Source organism: Macrosteles quadrilineatus, unplaced genomic scaffold (genome assembly GCF_028750875.1).
Source record: "Macrosteles quadrilineatus isolate MER2022 unplaced genomic scaffold, UCM_ALF_1.0 Scaffold_5__1_contigs__length_97177068, whole genome shotgun sequence".
Classification (NCBI taxonomy): Eukaryota; Metazoa; Arthropoda; class Insecta; order Hemiptera; family Cicadellidae; genus Macrosteles; species Macrosteles quadrilineatus.
In genome coordinates this window covers 67785102-67805790 of record NW_026542598.1, presented here as the reverse complement: position 1 = coordinate 67805790, position 20689 = coordinate 67785102, and the positions used below count along the sequence as shown (strand labels likewise).

The following is a 20689-nucleotide window of genomic DNA, read 5'->3' as shown; positions in this document are numbered from 1 at the left end:
TGTAGGTAGGCCTAGGTGTTTGTTTTTGACGTTTTTGTTAGTTTTAACTTTAAAGGCGCAAAACAAAAGAGAGCATTTTTTCTCTATTTCTCCAAAATTGGCTGGCTTTGCTGGTTAAACCGTGTAGCGGCGTGGTTCAAATTTCATTTTGGATGCTTTCTTCAGGTTATTCTTGTCATTTAAATAATAATACATTGTTTATTTACTTATTTATCTATTTTATTCCAATGGAAAGATCACCAATTTACAATGTGGATACGAGATTACCATGCGGTAACAACATGCATGTTGACTGGGTGACTTTGTTAGTCACATAGTTGCACAACTATTTACGGTAGTTACTATTTGCATGTTTTTTTATGGATTGGGATAATTATATTTACTGATGATCATGATGGTATGATGAGAACGCCAAGGAAGATCCACGGCCGCCTCCAGCCCGCGGCCTTCGAAGTGGCTAATTCGCAAGCAGAGTTGTAACACAGCTGTTTTGTTGGGAAGCAGCTAATGTTTTATCTATGATGATTCTACTCGTACTACCTATCTATCCCATATAGAGGGGGGGGAGAGGCTTCAAGTTTCTTCATAGAGATAGATTGTTGCGCACCCTCATCAATTGATCTATTCGAAGACTTTCCAACGTCTAGGCACTCCACTGATAAACGTCTGCATTTTACCACAGAATATTTCTACCGATAAGTCCCTCCTAATTATCCGTATATGCGTGAAACTTTGAAACGCGTAAAATATGTTTGATATTAGGAATAACTAGTTGTTACCCACAGGCTTCACCCCGTTTGACTTCACAAGTATTAATGAAACTATTAATTGGTTTGTTACCGGTAAGTAAAGCTGAAATAAACAAAACAGAATACAGTAATACTAAACAAATAATCACACCCGGTTTTAATATGGTAATAAGTTGAAAGAAAAACATACAAATAACAGCTGAGGTATTTTTAACATTTGGTATATGGAAAGTTCGCTTTAGAAAGGAATTATGACCTTAAAGGGCTATTTATGAAATAATGGATAGTTTTGTGCAAGGTTTACCGTAATGAATTGCATTTTAAGTATATGGTTTATGGGGGTGTGACTTGTAGTTTTCTCAAAAGTCATATCATGGGTACTTTGGGATTTATATATGGATAGTAAAGTAATCCGAATACATACATACTTATACCATAGACTAACCAAGGGAGTATGTTTTATCTATGCTTATACTTAAAAACTATTACCTTTCTTTATGAATTCTAGATTTTAATCTGGATTGGATCTTGGATGTCTTTGCTGTTACTGCAGACGAATTTCTTTAAAAACCTGTTTCGGCTGTTTCTGTCATTTTGCATTAATTTTCTATTTTTGAGTGCATCAAATTTATCATGCCTTTACTATATTATTAATATTGTAAAGTTAATCATTTTATCCCTTTTTGCTCCGGGGAATTTGAGTGACGTGGTAATTTATAGACCTTCATTCAGCAAAAGCTCAAATTTTCTTTACATGGGCTATACATTTTACAACTAGGGAGGACGGTGGTGTATTATTAGTGTTTGTGCGTGTAAAAGATAAAAAAGTACCAGGCATCATTGAAAGGATTTGAAATTACCTTGTTTAATTCAAATTGTCTAATATTTGAAGTGTTTTGGTAGGTATCGAAGAAATAGAAGATATACCGTACTATAATTACAGATTATCATACAGAAACAGTAGGTTACAGTGTTAGCATAACCTTACTACAAAAACAGGGGTGCCCATCCCCCCCTAGACTCATGACGCACCCCCCCCCCCCAATTGAGCAACAGCCCCCCCCCATAAATGATGTACACAACAAATGAGAAACATTATTCCCCCGCCCAGCACTATTTGTAAAACTATAAAAGAAGTTTTATAATTTTTTTTAGATATTTAAAATTCTCAAACCCAGTTAATCTATATCAATAAAGTTATAGTTTTGTCTGTACATTGCTCAGAATTATACATTTTGGGTTATTTATGTGTTATACATTGAAGAAGTTGAAACATGTCTTATCTCCATTTATGTCCGTCTGTCACGGCCCAGAAGGCATTTTATGCAGCCTACTCATGGCCTACTTTGAAGAAAACTAGAGTACCGATTATGATTCTAATGGTTTAATTGTATCCACAGGATGGGCGAGAGAGTCCTTATAGCCATTAAAATATGGCCTCACTATTTTGGAAATAAAATAACGGACGATCAAAAGTACAATTTTGTGTGATTTTTCTAGTTTATTTTCTCCATGTTTACTACATACGTCATTAATTTATGAAATACTAATAATGTGTTAAGAGAACACGTCATATATGAAATTACAAACAGCTGTTTTGATAAACATAAACAACATAACAACATAAAGATTCCTTTTCCTAGCTGTCACTGATATGTTTACATAAATAATGTTCTTTAAGAATACTGTGTAGGCCCTAACCATTTCCGTGTTTACATAAATGTTCTTTAAGAATACTGTGTAGGCCCTAACCATTTCCGATCACGTTTGTAAGCAAATCCAAAACCAAGTGAGATTAATAACCGTGTGGCTTTGGCTTACATAACGGGTTTTAATTATCACGAGTACTAATATGTAACTGTAAATGAAATTAAATAACTAGCCCTCATCCAGGTCGGGAACCGGAGATTCTGTGTGTATCAAGTTGTACTTGAATTTTTATTACCGGGAAAAGACCGTGAATCAGTGTTGTACAGGACTGGAAAACTTATCTTTCTATATAAATAAAATTAGAGTTTTATAAGTCACCTCATTTTAAGGGATCTTTTATTGTCAGAATATCCATATCGAATTGTCAGCGTCTTTCTCGATATAACGATCCCCTCTCCCTCCCTTTAGAAACATCACAGCTCCTTTGATGAAAATTAAATGGAAACAACGCTTGCGCCAACAATCGTCTGCTCCGTTATACACTTCTGTCTGCTGTGCGCTATGTTACAACAGATTTCAGATACAACAGCTGGGGAATGATGACGATATAATGCTTAGTACACTGTGATTGAGTGATAACCATGGTAACTTAGTACACAGAAAACATACTTAATATGTTTTCTGTGCTTAGTAAGGCTGTGATTGGCCAATGAGTAGGCCTAAATATGGCGACTTGTTGAATTTGTGTATGAATTGAAGAGAACCCTATTAATGAACAGAAGAACAAAGAAAGAGAATAACAATATTGTTCTCGTTACATTCTTTGAGTGTTTTAATTATCTCTAAATATAATTTTACACTTTTTTATTACTTATCTATCAATTCCTATGCTGTGATACAGCACCTATCGGTAGCCTATCTGTTTATATAACACTTTCTAAAGGTCCCTTTAATATTTACGTTATTTATAGCAATGTAATGTTTGGTCAGTGATTAGTTGAGTTTGAGTTAGCTACAATTTTAAACGTTGCCGTTTGTACAACTGAACCAAGATAAATAATTTGAAATTTACAATAATAATGATTGTGCAATATTGAATTTCGTTTATAAAAATGTAAATCGTGACTCAATTGCTGTTTACAGCGTTTTAATGAGTTTGTCATCTGTTTTTATACTATATTGGATTAACCGTATTTTTCATTCCCCCCCCCTCCCTATTAACTCAGGTAATCGAGTATACACAATAGTGTAAAGTATTGTAGCCTATGCTACAATATAAATGTACAATATATATGTTTATGCTACTTGCTACTTGATTGTATTTTAACGAGCTTTATGTCAACAAAGCGTTCTGCTGTGCTTAAGTCGCGGTGTAGCTGGATGTGTCTGTACCATCGATGTATATAACCTAACTGGATCGCGCCCTGCCACGAGAGTACAGCGCTGAAAACGAGCCGGCGCACAGTAGGCTCCCCCCACCACTGGTGGGCAACCACGCGGCGCCGGCGACTGTCTCGTGCGTTGACATCTGCATGTGTGCACTGTTTACATCCCATGTAATCACTGTCGTACTCGTGATGTTAGTGGTGGTATTTTTTGTTATGTCTAATGAAAGTTCTACATCATGCCGCAGAGGTGTGTCACAGTTAGTTAAACGTATATACAAAATCTTAATTCTTTGCAAAAAGATGAAGGAATAGCTTTGGCTAACAAGTTGTCTGACAAGCATATATGTTACACAAACAGGAAAATGAACGTAAAAATAGCAGCTCAAACGTTGAGCTCTGGCGTTGCTGACGCTTTAGAATTTTTGTTAATGAAGGAACATCCCAATTTTGTAGGTTGTAAACCAACCATCGATTTTATTCGAATAATTGACCAATTATTTGACATTTTCAACAGTAGAGACCCGTTTGGGAAGAATTTCAAATCCCCCATAAAGAAAGAAAACCTTATGTACATTAATATGATCTTAGACAAAAGTTTAAACTATTTAAAAAGTTTAAAATTATAATTAAACTAGAATGTGAGGAATGTACAAATCTATTGGTTGATGACGAACACAGCTTAAGCCCATATACACATTTTACAGATCATGTAAACAGGGGTAAACTAGTCAGAGCCTCGTCAGATGTGTTTAAGATTATAAAGTTTTTGTTTAATCAATTCAGAAATTTTGCTGCAACCAACTGGGCTAAAATGAATGCCTATAAAAAAAGAGGAAAGAATTTATTTATAAAAATAAATACCTCTGCCTTAAAAAATAAGGTTGCCAATGACACAGAAAAATAGTATACATAAAATATCGAAGGATTATACAGCTATAAGACTGGTTAATTTTGATGTTTGCCATATAGATGATTTCTCATTATGGTCAATGAACCTCTTAATGTTTCATGAATAATAATTTTCAAAAAGGATCTGTCCAAATCATATTGTTTCCAAAAGTTCACAAAAAATATTGATAATGTTCCTCTAGAACCAATAAACAATCCAATCACCTCAATTTTTGAAATTTTAAAATTTTGCTTCAAATTTTCAAAGGTAGAATCATAAATGTTTTTCTATTCTTCATTTACTTCGTTAGCTTGATTTATGTTTGTTTCAAATCGAATTGTAGGATCGAGAATTATATATGTGCTTTGGCATCAAGGATGTTTGCTGGCAATGTATTCCGAGGCCACAGATCAAACGGAGATCTTGGTGAAGACAATCATGATCTAATGCTCATTAAAATTATAAGCATGTTGTTTTCTAAAGTATATTGTCATAAAGTGTCAAAAGAAAAAACCTTAAAAAGTAATGTTTCAAACCTCGGCGTTCGGCAGAAACTAAATAAACTTATTTTGTTTAGCCACGTCTAGCAAATTATTGAAAATCTTTCAAATGTATGATTGTTGTCTAGCAAATGATTTCTATTTGTAAAAGTTGTTTTGTTGGTTAGATTTAATTAAAGTTATATCAGAACTACAAAAGTTAAGTTTTATTTCCTTTGATTATTCTACACTTGGGAATTCAATACCGGTAGGCCTACTGAAGTTTTTCTCAATACTGTGAGAGTGAACAATTAATGTTATATAATATAATTTAACGTCAACTGATGTACTATATAACCCAACTGACTGAATAAAATAATCCATATCGATGCATATACATACCATCAAAACTGTGTTATAAATCCAAGACTACCAACAAGAAAGTTCAATTTTAAATGTGTGTTCCGGGTCCTTATATTATAGTTTAGATAATGTACCTATGAGAAAAAATTACATACAATACCATACACGAAAAGAGAAATTCATTTAAACATTTTGGTGACAATAAGGAAGTAAAAAAGTGTGATGTGTCAGTGGTCACAATGCTACTTCAATGCTATGGCCCACTGCGGTTGCCCACTTGTGGTGGGGGGAGCGGCGCGGCGGCGGCGGACCGTTTTCGTTTACCAGCCGAGCGCGATCCATGGTCTGTACCACGCGTTATCTTTTATCTATCACAGCAGTTGAGCCATCCCTCTCTCTTAGATCTCACGTCTTGCTAATCTTAAATAATAACTTTCTACACGAATCCTAAACTATCCTAAAATCCTATTTTAACTAATTTAATTCAATAATATAACTATTGTCATTAATTATCCACTTTCTATCTGGCGATTTCGTAATGTATTTTGGATTATCGTCACGTTGAACACTGTTGCAATTAACTTTAGCCCCCCCCATTTGAATTTTTTGAGCCCCCCCCCAAGAATTTCAATGACGCAGTCTGCGTCACGGCCCCCCCTTGTGGGCACCCCTGACAAAAACCTTATTTTCAGTTTGTTTACAGTTTACACAAACTTTCAATAATCTACATGACATGGTTAATACTTCATTAGATGTTTATAAATTACACATGTCTATGAATTATGTAGGCCTATGGGCCTATTTAATGCACAGTACATAGGTGCAGATGAACACACGGTGATTGTACACGATAGGCCTAATTCTATGTGTGACTGGTGGTTGATTTATTAGTCCTATATATTTTCTTCTTTCCAATATAGACCTTAATCGTTGTTCTTTTACAATATTGTTCTCTATTGGTCCACAATTTATTCTAGTCCTAACTACTAATTTGTTAGTGAAAGACATTAAAAATAATTTGAGTACAAGTTTAATTATGGCAAGAGTATGGTTTTTACATCGTGCGTTATTTACATGGTTTTTATTACTTGTTTTTCTTATACTTCTTGTGCTGAGACTAGACGATAGAATACAGTGGAACTGGTTTATTGTTTTCATACCATTATGGTTTCATGAATGTATCTTATTAATATGTGTTTTCTTCAATTTGATGTCACATTGTAAAAATGGAATCGGCAGATTTTCAAATTTAGTTCAACGAAAAATTTGGTGTTTGACAGTAATTGTTTTAAAAATGGCATCACAAATGACATGTTGCCTGAAGTTGGAAAATCAGTCAATGAATATTTCCATGTTTTATGTAATGACTCCAGTGTGGATCATTCTACCACTTCTACTCGTAGATGTATTTTTCACTCTCATAAAAAGAAACCGTAACAGTTATTACTGACTCTAGGTAAGTTTATTTATAGTTGGAATCAACTCGTTTTAAATTAAAGAATATGAATTTATATTACTGTATGTAATATTATTAAATAAGTAGGTACATTTGTTAACAACTGTTGTTACGATTAGGCCTATTAAGTTTAAAGGTGGATTCCTAAAAACATGTTTAGGCCTAAGCCTACTCCAGAATTTATGACAAAATATTTAAGACTTATTGTTAATGTCAGTTGTCATAAATGAAATAATTAAACATTTAAAGGCTGCACTTTGCTTTAGGTCCTACACTCATTCAAATGAAACAATCGTTAAGTCGATATATCGATCAATATTTTCATTTCAATGAGTGTAGGACCTAAAGTAAAGTGCAGCCCATTTAAATGTAATTATCATGGTAAACAAGGTTTTTCCCATGTGTTGTCAACAAATTTTAACCTCAAAAGTTTACAATAAAGTTACAATCTGTGATGTGTTGTCGACTTTTTGTCGAAAACAAAATCCTGATGTGAAAAACTGTTGACAACAGCAAAGTATTGTCAACAGAAAATTTATATTCCTTTGAGTGTTGTAGCCCAAATATTGATTTCAAACATGTTGGTGCCTTTATTGGACTTAGCCTAATTGCAAAAGTGTTGAATTTGGTAGAAATCCTCATAGGCCTATCTTACAATAAGTAACAGACTTGTTAAGTTGCTCCATAGATAAAACATAGTCCCTTAGTAGATTTCCCATCCTTAAGGAACAGCTGAAGCCAATTTTATTGTTAGTTCTGTCCGGTTTTCTATAGATGTCGTTGTTTGTTTAAAATTTGTTTAGCCTATATTATTTTAGGGTTAGTTTCTCATTATTTGTGTCTCACTGTTTGGTTATATAACTAGTGGAAGAGTTATTGTTTATGATTAGATAGCTTTATTTGGTTAAACTAGGTTTTAAATTACCGGTACTGAAATAACAAGAAACAAATTGTAAACAAAACGACATCTACCGAAGAGAACTAATTTAAGAATAAAATTGGCTTCAGCTGTTCCATAAGGATGGGAAATTATCTATGTTACTGGTAGGCTAATGCCCTAAAATAAAATAAAAAACTGTTACTAAAGAATAACCATGTACCGGTAGGCCTATGCTAATAAATCACTATAATATAGTGACTATTATTTCAAAACAATTATTAATTTATGAGTAAGGACTCATCTTAAAAATCTTAAAAAATCTTAAAATCTTAAATCTATAAGGATAGATTTCAGATTTTATGTGGATTTGAAGAGAGATTCTTTAGTTGTGTACTGTTTTAGGCAGTTGAAACGATGGCTGCTAGATCACTTTGTCGGATGAATGTTCGATTTACTTTCCTGCAAAGACAAAAGTATATTCCAAGCAACATACAAAATGGACTTTGTGTTAATGATGTGGGAAACCCAAGAAACTTTTTTGTCTTCAGATATCTAAAATATAGTACAACCGCACCTTACAGTTCTCTGTTTCTTGTATCAAATGTAGACTTTTGTCAACCAATTGTTCGTAGCTATGCAAAGTCAAGAGATAAAAAGAAAAGTGACAAAGGTAAGTAGTAACATTTAACAAAACTAAACATAGAGCAGCAAACTTTATATTTAAACTTGTAATAGTTTTTATTTTGTAGAAATATTTTTTGTGATAGATAAAACGATGCATCAATAAGTCAACTTCAAAATTATTGAAAATCAAGTGGGCCTGTTGAGAATTTAATTGGTGTTAGTTCGATCAGCACAAATAAAATAAAAAGTCTCTCTATATAACTGTAAGATTTCCTATAGCCTAGGTGGATTCACAAAAATGTTTGACTTTTAGGGACCCGTAGTGGGTTAAAAACTATTTATCTACAGGCTTATTAATAGTATTATTCATTGCTACAACTCCATTCATACTTGGCTTAAAATACCTACGGTACTTTGTATGGTCGCCATTTTATCAAAAGGTATTAAAGTATTAAAGCTATATTATAATTTAAAGATTAAAGTATAAAGTGGCAGGATTTAAACCTTAAGAATTTCGAACAGCTGTACCATTCTCTCATATCACTGAACCAATGACAACTTATTTTGAAATACAACAGTTTTTACTTTAAAATGTAATAGCATCGATAAAACATACTCCCTTAGTAGATTTCTCATCCTTATGGAACAGCTGAAGACAATTTTATTGTTAGTTCTGTACGGTTTATGTAGAGGTCGTGTTTTGTTTACAATTTGTTTCCCGTTATTACAGCCATTTAAAACCTCGTTTAACCAAATAATACGATCTAATCATAAACAATAACTTGTCCCCTAGTTATATAACCAAACAGTAAAGCACAAATCAAGAAATTAACCCTAAAATAATAGAAACAAAGTTTCGTCGACACTAGCGCCCATGTGTCACGTACATGAACTAGAAACGAAAAACGTGCTTCAAAATTTACAACGGGATGAGAAGTCTACTTGTGTTGGTTAGTCTAAGGTAATAGTTATTTTCATTCTTTTTTGTAGGTCAGAAGAAGAAAATAGACATTAATGAGGAGATGGTTTCAGAAGTTATCAATAATGATACAATGAAAACACAAATGCAGAACGCAGTTGAAAAATTGAAGGAAGAATATGTAAAGAATTTATCCTTACGATCCACAACAGGTATTTACCGATTATATTTTGTCTTTGAATGGATTATAATGCATATGTGTGAAGAGGTTAGTTTTTATACGGAATCACATTTAAAATATGTCTTAATAAAACAAATCTTGATAATTAAACTATTAATTTTGATACTCTAGTTAACTTAACCTATTTAAAAACATATACCTTAGCCTACCTATTTGTTTTACATGTAAATCTTCTCCATTTTTTATTTTGCCATGTTGTAAGTTAAAGCCAATTTCTCTTCGGTAGAAGTTCCCTCTTCGTTCTTAATTTAATTAACAATCATTTCCATACAGACGAACAATCAATATTGAAAATATCTACAATAAAGTTTAATAACAAACTCGTAATAGTATTTACCTACGACCGTTTTTTAAAGTAGCCATTTCAGTCCAGTTTTTAGAATTGAAAAGTTTCACTTTACAGCTGTTTACTTTCATATCAGCATAGTTTCATTTCATATCAGCATAGTTTTTCTCATATCCACACAGGTAACGGACCAATGAGGTTCAAGTATTGAGAGAAAAGAATTAAAATTGTAATGCTTCGAACGTCAACTAATCAGCTGATCAGTTGACCAATTTAATTGTTGATCCGACTTGTTCATGTTGATACTCACGTATTCTTAATTAAGTTGGTGGAAGTCCAAAAATAAATGAAATATTTGCCGAATTGTACCTGATACAATATTATTTATGGTAAGAATGCTGCTAGCAATGTAATATTTAACGAAGTTTAACAAACACGTAATTACAGGAAATCAGCTGATTATACAACAAGTCGTTGCATCACTTTCAGTGGCAATGACAATACACGAAAACATAACCTCTCTAAAAAGTTATCAGTAGTGATTGTTAGTAATTAAAAAACGGTCGTAGGTAAAGTAGTGTACGCAACTCGCGTTAATAGTCTTTACGACACTCGTAGAAGTTTTTAAGGCACTCGCCAAGGCTCGTGCCTTAAATTTTCTACTCATGTCGTAAAGACTCACTTAATGCAATCGTTGCGTAAACTACTATTTTAACATCTCAGCTGTTGCAAATATGTTAAATTAAAACAATATTTTTAAAATTGTTGCGTCACAACAATGGGACCGTTCAGTTGTTCTGCCATAAGACTACATGTATTGGGATTGGGACGGTCTGGCCGACGTCCTTACTAAGCAAGCGACAATCAAAAATAAGTCATTACTGAATGGTGTTATCCAATTATTTGATATATTTATATTGTATATTGTGTTAAGTACTTGTCAAAGTAATTTTAATTTAATTTAACTAAAGAATTTGAAAATGTCATTTATTTATGTATTTGTTGGGGGCGAAGGGCGTCGTCCGAGAGTTCTTATGGGCTAGCCGCCACTGTGTATGATTTATTTCTCCTCTACTTTAACTAGATTTGATGTAGTATTTATGCATATAAGTACTGGTAGGCTAGCCATGTTGGCTGAGAAAAACTGGAACACTTTTGCTAACTGTAGAGTTGTGGGAGGGGGAGTCGGATCAGAGGCCTTCAATGGAAATCAATAAATTGTGAATAAACAATCATAAATAGGTAAATAGTTGACTTCTAGATTTTTTACTGAAGCAACATAAAATTACAAAACACAAAACCTATAAGATACCTTTTTAAGTATACGTCGATTAACTCAGTTTTCATCTAGAGATATAACCATGAAGTGGTAGGAACAGCGAATTTTTGCAATGAGTCAAAGACTGATGTCTTACACATTGGTACATTTTCAGGATCTATTGAGACTCTTCCCATCTCTTACGAGGGCAAAGATTACATTTTGCAGGATCTCGCCCAAGTGGTGAGGAAGAACCCGAAGACAGTTGTCATCAACATGGCTTCATTTCCGCAAGTGATTCCTACAGTGTTGCAAGTAATCAACAAGTCAGGGATGAACCTAAGCCCTCAGCAAGATGGAACCACTCTGTTCATACCAATACCCAAGTGAGTGGATTTTAGTAAAATTTGTTTCAAGTTGTCAATACTCCCAATTTACAAATTTTAAATTATCTGCTTTTGTTTAATTGGGGGGTTGTTGTCTCAATTCGTACAACAACTCTTTAAAACCTGTAGATTATTCAATGTATTAATTATACCTATTTTTATCAGGGGTTTTCTCTTCTTATGAGAAAACTATCTGAAATCTTAAAAAAAATAAGTTTTAGGTGAACAGACAAATACAGTAAGGATTGTAAAAATTGCCAAATTACCAATTAAGGTGCCATTCACAAAAACCCACGTATCAACACTCACTGGACCACCCGAGTCGTACACTGTTTTAGACGGGTCTCGTCTCTCCCACCAAGCTCCTGATAAACTCCATGTGAGTAGCATGTAACACCTGACCAAAATGGAATCTAACCCTGAATCTATGGTACTGTGTCCTCAGCAGGTAGAAAACGCCTTGGACCTCTCGGCGAATGGTCTGACCTAAGCAATGTTATCGGCCATGATCTTTTTCACTCCTATACAAAAATTAAAGTCCAAACAACAAGTTGAAAAATTGATTAATTTAATTTAAAATGTTTTTTGAAAAACCAAAATTGTAATTGTGTGAGTTTATGGGATTATTGCAAACCTTATGCTTTAGTAACTTGTAATATTCATTGTTTTCCAATGTAGTTATGTCAACCTATTTGTTACAGAGTTACCAAAGAGCATAGAGAAACTCTCTCGAAGAATGCAAAAGCGTTATTTGTTAAATGTAGAGACAGCATTAAAGACGTACAGAACAAATATATTAAGGTAGTTAAGAATAAAGAGAAAGATGGACTAGCCAGAGATACAGGTGTACAAATATCTGAATATGTGAGTATAGTTTATTTTGTTTAGGTTTAAAAATAACCTAGACTTTCAAAAACATAGTCTGAACCTGGATGCTCCTGTTGAATTGTCAGAGATAATATTGTGAGATATCCTGAAGCGAGTATAACATCTGGTTCAAAACTTGTATGTGTTAAAAAAAACCTTTTAAAAACTCTTATATAAAACTTAATCATTTGTATGTGATTATATTGATGTCTCATATGGCCTCAATTAACCTAGTAAAATTTTTTTCTGCGCTACATGAATACTTATTGAATGCCCAAACCATTAAAACTTTAAAGATATAATGCTACTCAAGTATTGTCAAAAAATAGATATGTTGCTATTTAGAGATTGTATTCAAATTAAAATACTAATAGTAAATGGTCCAAAATAAATTATCTGCCAGTTTACTTACTGAAGGGAAGAGCCAATGTTTGAGATGGGTTGGACACAAGGAGTAGAAGAAGCTTAAATGGTTTAGAAAAACATGATTGAAGAGTCATGATAGAAGTAGAGTGCTTGATTTGCGGGGAAATGGCGTTTTGGTACCTCTCTTTCGGAAAGATAAAAATACTGGCATAAATATCTACTAATCACATTAAATAGGTTACAGTTCCGGCACCTCATTTTTTACAAATCAAGCACTGGAAATGGACCTTCTGGCCGACAAAGAAAAGGCCAGCGAGCCGATTAGAGTATAGCAAGAGAAAGAGCGCAAGAAGATTTGGAGGTTTGGAAGAAATGGAGGCAAAATGGTGTTAAGGCCAAATACAACTTGGGTTATCATTGGCCTAGGGATTAAGTAAAAGTTTATATGTAATCTAATAGTTAGATACTCATAAGTTTTTTTGTGTTTTTTTCAGATTACTTTTGTTGCAACTGAATACATCTCTACAGCAGAAAAACTCATGGAAGCTAAGCAGCAAGAGCTGTTAAAGGACTCGTAGTTGTGGAGATTCTTCACTTATAAGACTGAACTGTAAAGCTTGTATAGAATAACACATAATATACAATCTGTTATAAATGTGTTTCTTGTTTCCTTTGTCCATTCTGACTCCAGAATTAAAATAAAGACAAGCCCTATCAGTAAGCATTGTTATTTTTTAAATAACCAATTCTGCTTCTGAGAATAAAAATAACAGTATTTGAGTTTGAATCTTTTAATCTGTTTTGTTTTATATATGAAACCTTACTAATGTTATCATGGTTACTAATTTTTATTACTTTATTTTATAAGGAGCTATATACAAATTGAAAGTAGAAACCCAAACAAAAATGCCGCCAACATGGTTTACTCCAGAACAATATATGAAAGCCCGCCAACATTATTGGCAAAAACTAGAGAAAAACAGACTCTTCATTTTACCTGCAAGTGTTTACAAATAATTTTACTTAGTTTAGTGACAGTGAATTGTGTTTATGCCTCAGCATGTTGTTAGTTATTTAAACTACCAGTACCAACTGATTTTAATAACTGCTGAAAAATAGTATCAGTATGATTGAACATATTGTTACTATCTTGATTATATTTTAAGCATCTTAAAAAGTTGTAATTATTATTTTTGACTAGCAACAGAGCCCGTTGTAGTTAATAAATACAACGGTCCCTAGAAAGTACAGTAGTACATAATATATGCCCTTGTAAGTACCTGAACATTTTTAAAGAATGAAATTGTTTAGAAAATAAACTGATTTTCTAAAAGAGTAAAATAATGAAAAACAAATACAATTTTACAAAAATATTGTATTTACAGTATTTCTTTGTAAACAACATTCTGTGTAAAGACTTCTGATTGTTTTAATAATCTTCCTTGTTCTTTGCCAGGGATAATTTTAATTTTTATGTCTTCAAACCTTTTAACCCTTGATATTTGCAACATACAATTAATTGTCCATGGCTGAATACTGTTGCTGGAAGGTATATCCCAACTTTATCCAATGTCTGGCCTTGCGCTATGTTTATTGTAATAGCAAACGATAATTTTAAAGGAAATTGCCGTCTTTTTAAAACAAATGGTAAATCTGTGTCCGTCTGTGCTAAGTCAATACTTGGAATGAACACAATTTCAAGTGCTGCTGATCCAGTTAAAACCTCTGCAATTATTTAATTGGGCTCGAGTTCTTTAACAATTAATCGTGTGCCATTACATAACCCCCGTTTTGTGTTAAGATTTCGTAGCAACATTATTACAGCTCCAATTTTTAAATTTAATTTGTGTATTGGCATTCCCAATACACAAATTAAGGAGGTTGAGGAAGTTGCATCATCTCTGAGTGATGTGTTGGTCAGACTATCTTGTTCTGTTTCTTTTTCATTTTCTGGTTCTCCATCCTTTTGATTGCTTGATAAACACTTTTTTACCCCTTGGAGTAAATCTTTATCTATACTATAATTTGGTTTCTTCAATTTATTTTTATGAGCTGTTGATTCACGTCTGCCAGAACATGTTTTACTTTTTCTATATTTTTGATGCACGGCCACGTTTTGATTTTGGTAAGATTATATCCTCTTGATGCCCAGCATCCACATTTCCTGAGAATCGTAGTTTATAGATCGTTGTGCCTTCACCAACCGTTACAAAATAATCCAATTTCTCAGCATATATTTTGAATTGGCAGTCAAAAACTCTTGCTGCAGCTTCGATTTCGACATTACCGGCGTATTCCCCATCTTTGGTCATCAAATTTCTGTATTCCGTCGCGTTTTTTACTTCTAGTCTATATGTCTTATCCCCTACGATCAAAGGACAATAGTAGTCCCAGTTATTGACGACTTCATCAACTACCGTGGATCGTATATCACTGCATCTGGATTGAGATTTATGGCATAAAAATGAGACACTTCTAAAGAAACAGTTTCCATCACCAACCATGTAGTGAAGAGTAAAGTTATTCATTTTTCAACTAATGTAAAATATTGAGTTTATAATTAACATTTCAAAATAACGAATATTAAATACTATTTTAAACTGTAAATTATAAATTAAATTTGAATAATTTATAATTGACAATTTAAAATAATAATTTTTGGTTATGAAATCCATACATCACTTAACTTACCGATACTTATTAATGGTACAGATTAAAAACATCACTTTAGAAACAAACTTTACGGACCTCAACCACCAATTCAAATAGTAAACAACTAAATGTAAACAAAGAAAAATCAAGGAAATAACAATAAAACAATCAGCTGTTAAACTATAGGTTAATACATGTGTTCTATATGATCAGATGATGCATACTGGCTAACCCATTATTACTACCATAATTTCTTTTTAGATTATTCATACCAGCAAACGTATTACTACTAGGCGCCTTAAAATAAGAAAATAAATAGCAAAACCTAGAAATAATTAGAACACATATGAAACCATTGTTGTTCGATAGTGAAAAGTATTGTGAATAACATATCAAAAGTCTCCAAAAATATCTTTGGTGGAACACCACTATTTTTCCAAAATGGCGGCCAAATCCAGTAGTTTTTTGCTTTTTATTGAAATTCTGACTTTCCAGTCAATATTGGTGAAAAGTCGTCAACACATTTAATGTTCCTCCTGAAATTACCTTTAAAATGATACCAAATGCATGTACCTACAACCAAAAATAAACCCCGTAGAAATAATAAAATATTTCAAATAAAAATATTTTTTATAAACTAATGTAATAGTCCAAGCAAACTAAACATTACGTACACAGGGATCGTATAAAAATTTCAAGTAAACATTTTATGGTTTTATTTTAATTGTTGTGGTGTGCAGATTGACATACCAAAAGTTGCAAAAAATCAGTCCACGGGAAACCCCTAAATTAAGGGAAAAAATGGCGACTTTTCCCAATATTGGACGAATTTTGCAACAAAAGATACCACATGTTTTTTGCAATTTTTTCGAGATATTGACTTGGAACCACGACCGATATTGGATGGTCCGTACTTAATTTCAATAGGGGACGCTTTTTGGGCCGCCATCTTGGATCAGCCCTATTGGATCTGCCATATTGGATGTAAATATTTTTTAATGTAATTATAGTGTTGTGACACATCATTATGAACTAGATTTACACGCTGATTTCAATGCTGAAATCCGTTTTTAAATAGCGTTTTACGATTTTAAGATATATAAAAACGAAAACTCTCCCCCATACATTTCTTATGGACGTTTCGTACTTTGACAATTTAAAAACACATTGAAAACTACCACAGCCTAAGGTTATACCATCAGGTTTAAGTATGGCGTGGAAATAGTTCACCAGCAGATCCAACAGATTGGGAGTGGTGTTTGACTGATGGTACATATGACTAACTTACTTATAAATAACTGTACTTTTAAATAACTGTAACTATGTAACTTGGAAATTATATTTAGATAAATATAGGATGTGGCCTTTAACAAATTTCAACAAAACGTTTTATGGTTTTATTTTGTAGTGTTGTGCAGAGTGAAAACGGGAAAAACTCGTCATAGCTATTCGTTCAAGTATTGAATTTTATTTTAGCTATGGATTCCTTATTGGGAGTTATTTAGAATTGGGGATAGATGTCTAACTAAAGACAAATTTCAAAATAACAATAATTCATTCAATAGTTCATTGAAGGTAGGCCTACATGATTCGTTTTAAATTTGTCATGTGTCATTCAATAATCAATAAAATTAAAGCCAAACATTTACTAAGTACTTTGATACCAGAACGAACTTGTTAACATATAACCCGAGATATAAATCTTTTAACAAAAACTGATAAAAAAGTTTAGTTTAATTTTGTGTTGGGGTTTGTACCTCGTCTATAACTAGTCTGTTTTAACTATAAATAAAACAAAATGAAAGCTAACTAAAATGAAAGCTCTTTTATCACTGAATATTTTAAGGCTAGAACGAACTGCAAGCATTAATAATACCCGGAGAAAAATAATCCAAACACATTTTCAAAGTACGATACGTCCATAAGTGATGTATTTGGGAGAGTTTTCGTTTTAATATATCTTAAGCAACGAAAAAACTTATTTAAAAACGGATTTCAGCTTGAAATCAGCGTGGAAATCTAGTTCATAATGATGTGTCAGTGTCACAACACTATAATTACATAAAAAAATATTTACATCCAATTTGGCAGATCCAATATGGCTGATCCAAGATGGCGGCCCAAAAAGCGTCCCCTATTAAAATTAAGTACGGACCATCCAATAAATATCGGTCGTGGTTCCAAGTCAATATCTGGAAAAGTGCAAAAAAACATGTGGTATCTTTTGTTGCAAAATTTGTCCAATATTGGGAAAAGCCGCCATTTTTTCCCTTAATTTAGGGGTTTCACGTGGACTGATTTTTTGCTACTTTTGGTATGTCACTCTGCACACCACAACAATAAAAATAAAACCATAAAATGTTTACTTGCAAACTTTTATACGATCCCTGTGTCTGTTTTTTTTTTAGTTCGCTTGGACTATTACATTAATTTATAACAAATATTATTATTTTAAATATTTTACTATTTCTACGGGGTTTATTTTTGGTTATAGGTACATGTATTTGGTATCATTTTAAAGGTAATTTCAGGAGGAACATTAAATGTATTGACGACTTTTCACCAATATTGACTGGAAAGTCAGAATTTCAATAAAAAGCAAAAAACTACCGGATTTGGCCGCCATTTTGGAAAAATGGTGGTGTTCCACCAAAGATATTTTTGGAGACTTTTGATATGTTATTCACAATACTTTTCACTATCGAACAACAATGGTTTCATCTGTGTTCTAATTATTTCTAGGTAAAACCATATATTCAGGGGCCTATACCATAAATAAATAAAACTCAAACTTTACTAATTATTTGGAAATCTACACAGATTTTATTGACCTATTAATTAATAAAATCGGTACAGTAGAACTGTAGATTTAGTTGTAGAAAGTTAACAAAAATCTCTCCAATTCAATATTCTCTCACCACAATAAATTAGGAGGTTGCTAAGCTTTTTTGCAAATAACTCTTAAACGGTGAGGAAATCGACCAAAGTGGAAGGTGATATTCTGAAAGAGAATAAAATTTGCTACAAAGTGCTTTTAGGCGTTTTTTGAAAATATTCAAAAAAAGGCAACCTAAAGTTAACTATAAATTGAAATTTTAAAATATTAACTATAAAAAAATCAGTTTTTAGTGTATTTTTGCTTTTTATTCTTTATTCACCACAAATATTTAATAAAATCAAACTTTCATAATTATTTGCAAATCTACACAAATTAGGCTTTCAAACGATATATTAGTTAACAAAATCGGTCCAGTAGAAGTCTAGATTTAGTTGTACAAAGTTTAACAAAAATATCCCTAATTCAGTTTTTTTAACAACTAAAAATTTGGAGGTCACTTATCTAATTTGACAATAACTTTTAAATGGTGAGTAAATCGTAGAAAATACACGTGATATTCTGAAAGAAGATAAAATTTCCTACAAATACCTTGTGTGTATTTCTTGAAATTATTTAATAAAGGCAGCCTAAAGCTGACTACAAATATAAACTTGAAAACAAAAACCTGAAAAAACCAGTTTCTAATGTATTTTTGTTATTTTTATTTTTCTACCACAAATATTAAATAAAATCAAACTTTCATAATTATTTGCAAATCTACATGAGTAAGGCTTTCCAATGACTCATTAATTAACAAAATCGGTCCGGTAGAAGTCTAGATTTAGTTGTACAAAGTTTAACAAAAATATCCCAAACTCAATATTTTCTCATTATTATAAATTCGGAGGTTGCTTAACTTTTTTGCAAATAACTTTTAAATGGTGAGGAAATCGACCAAAGTGGAAGGTGATATTCTGAAAGAGAATAAAATTTCCTACAAATTGATAGCATACACTTCTTGGAAACACTATAAAAAGGCAGCTAAAAGTCGCACTCAAATAAAAAGTGTGAAAAACACCGTTTTCAATGTATTTCTTATGGAAAACATGTTTTTTGAAATTTTTCACAATAAATCATAATAAAAACAAACTTTCATAATTATTTGCAAATCTACACGACCTAAGCTTTCCAACGACCCATTAATTAATAAAATCGGTCCAGTAGAACTCTAGATTTAGTTGTACAAAGATTTTTAAAACTGAATTATATATAGAATAGATTTTTAAATCATTTTTAGGAAAAGCCGCCTGCTGATGTCATAACGTACTTCAATGGACCCAATCTTTCACCAAAAAGCCAAGCTGAAACTTGCGCTTATGATGCTTTTTACCATTTTGAGCCTGGTTGGGATCAGCATATCTCTCGAGCTGATCGAAGCAATCCCAAACTCATCCATAAGAACATTCACAATGAGGTTGACTTGTACATAATCTTTATTCAGTATTTAGAAAAAGGCTGCTTTTGTTAGACTGTTAGGGCTGAGCAGTGGTCAAGCAGTTCCCTCTTTTGGCCTAGAGACATCACCTTGGATTGAAGGTTTGAATTCCGCTAAAAAAAGGTGTCATGTCTAAATCCAGCAGGAATATGTTTGGCCTAGGTTTACCTATGGCCTGTGACATTTTCATTACAAAATAGCCTTTTTTTGCTTAAGTAAAAGCTGTGTTATTTATATTATAGTCTAGTGAAAACCCCCTTTCTTCTTCAGAAATAGAATTTATACTGACCATTCTGATAAACTTGAGCCTCAGTTAAAAATGTTGGAATCCCAAATTAAAACCAAATGTGGATCACATCCATATCCGTCATTATTGTTAAGTATGACTCTGATAATTGATTTACTCTTTTCAACACCAGTGTTATTTTTACATTCTTTTAACAAACGGTTCAAACCCTGAAAGTCTGGTAAAGAATACTTGCAAGAACGTCATTAGATCACTATAGTTTTGAGACATGTCTCCTTATCCGAATCGTAACTGATTTGACATGTTCTCTCCCCAAACGTTAGCTTCCTTTATTTTTATTGAAATCTTAAGAATAAACAGTGTTTAATCATAACAGGAACAGAACAGAATAGTTCCAGTGGTAACCTCTTCTAACTACGGACACAGGAAGACAGAGCTGGAGGGTAAATCACTGGTGGTTCACAAAAAAACGCACCCCACACGAGAATTCTACAGAGTAAACAATACCAATTTGAAACCTTCTCGTGGACTTTTAAGAGATTCAAGCACCATTTTATAAATTAAATATATCAAATAATTTACATGCAGAGTATTAAATAGAATTTTTGTGTTCTACTCCTCAAACGATTAAGTTTTTACAATAGATAGTTTGATGATAGAGTAAAACTTAAAACAA

General features: G+C 32.6%; 2 protein-coding genes across 5 annotated transcripts; both read left to right on the top strand.

Moving 5' to 3' along the window:
- The first annotated feature begins 800 nt into the window (after window positions 1-800).
- On the top strand, window positions 801-13460 carry LOC128995929 (ribosome-recycling factor, mitochondrial). Of its 4 annotated transcripts, XM_054420988.1 has the most exons (7): window positions 1283-1648; window positions 6892-6974; window positions 8257-8524; window positions 9469-9609; window positions 11358-11568; window positions 12270-12432; window positions 13296-13460. In XM_054420988.1, the coding sequence occupies exons 3-7, from the start codon at window positions 8269-8271 to the stop codon at window positions 13377-13379; spliced, it is 855 nt and encodes a 284-aa protein (XP_054276963.1). In that variant the 5' UTR covers window positions 1283-1648; window positions 6892-6974; window positions 8257-8268; the 3' UTR covers window positions 13380-13460. The 4 variants fall into 4 exon arrangements, with proteins under 4 accessions (XP_054276960.1, XP_054276963.1, XP_054276961.1 ...); XM_054420985.1 differs by lacking the exons at window positions 1283-1648; window positions 6892-6974 and adding an exon at window positions 801-842; XM_054420986.1 differs by lacking the exon at window positions 6892-6974 and having other exon boundaries at window positions 1284-1648.
- Window positions 13461-13683: 223 nt separating this feature from the next.
- Window positions 13684-20585, top strand: LOC128996024 (uncharacterized). The gene is made up of 3 exons (XM_054421140.1): window positions 13684-13800; window positions 19569-19745; window positions 20390-20585. Exons 1-3 carry the CDS (start codon window positions 13708-13710, stop codon window positions 20570-20572), a joined length of 453 nt encoding a protein of 150 aa, XP_054277115.1. The 5' UTR covers window positions 13684-13707; the 3' UTR covers window positions 20573-20585.
- Window positions 20586-20689: the final 104 nt, after the last annotated feature.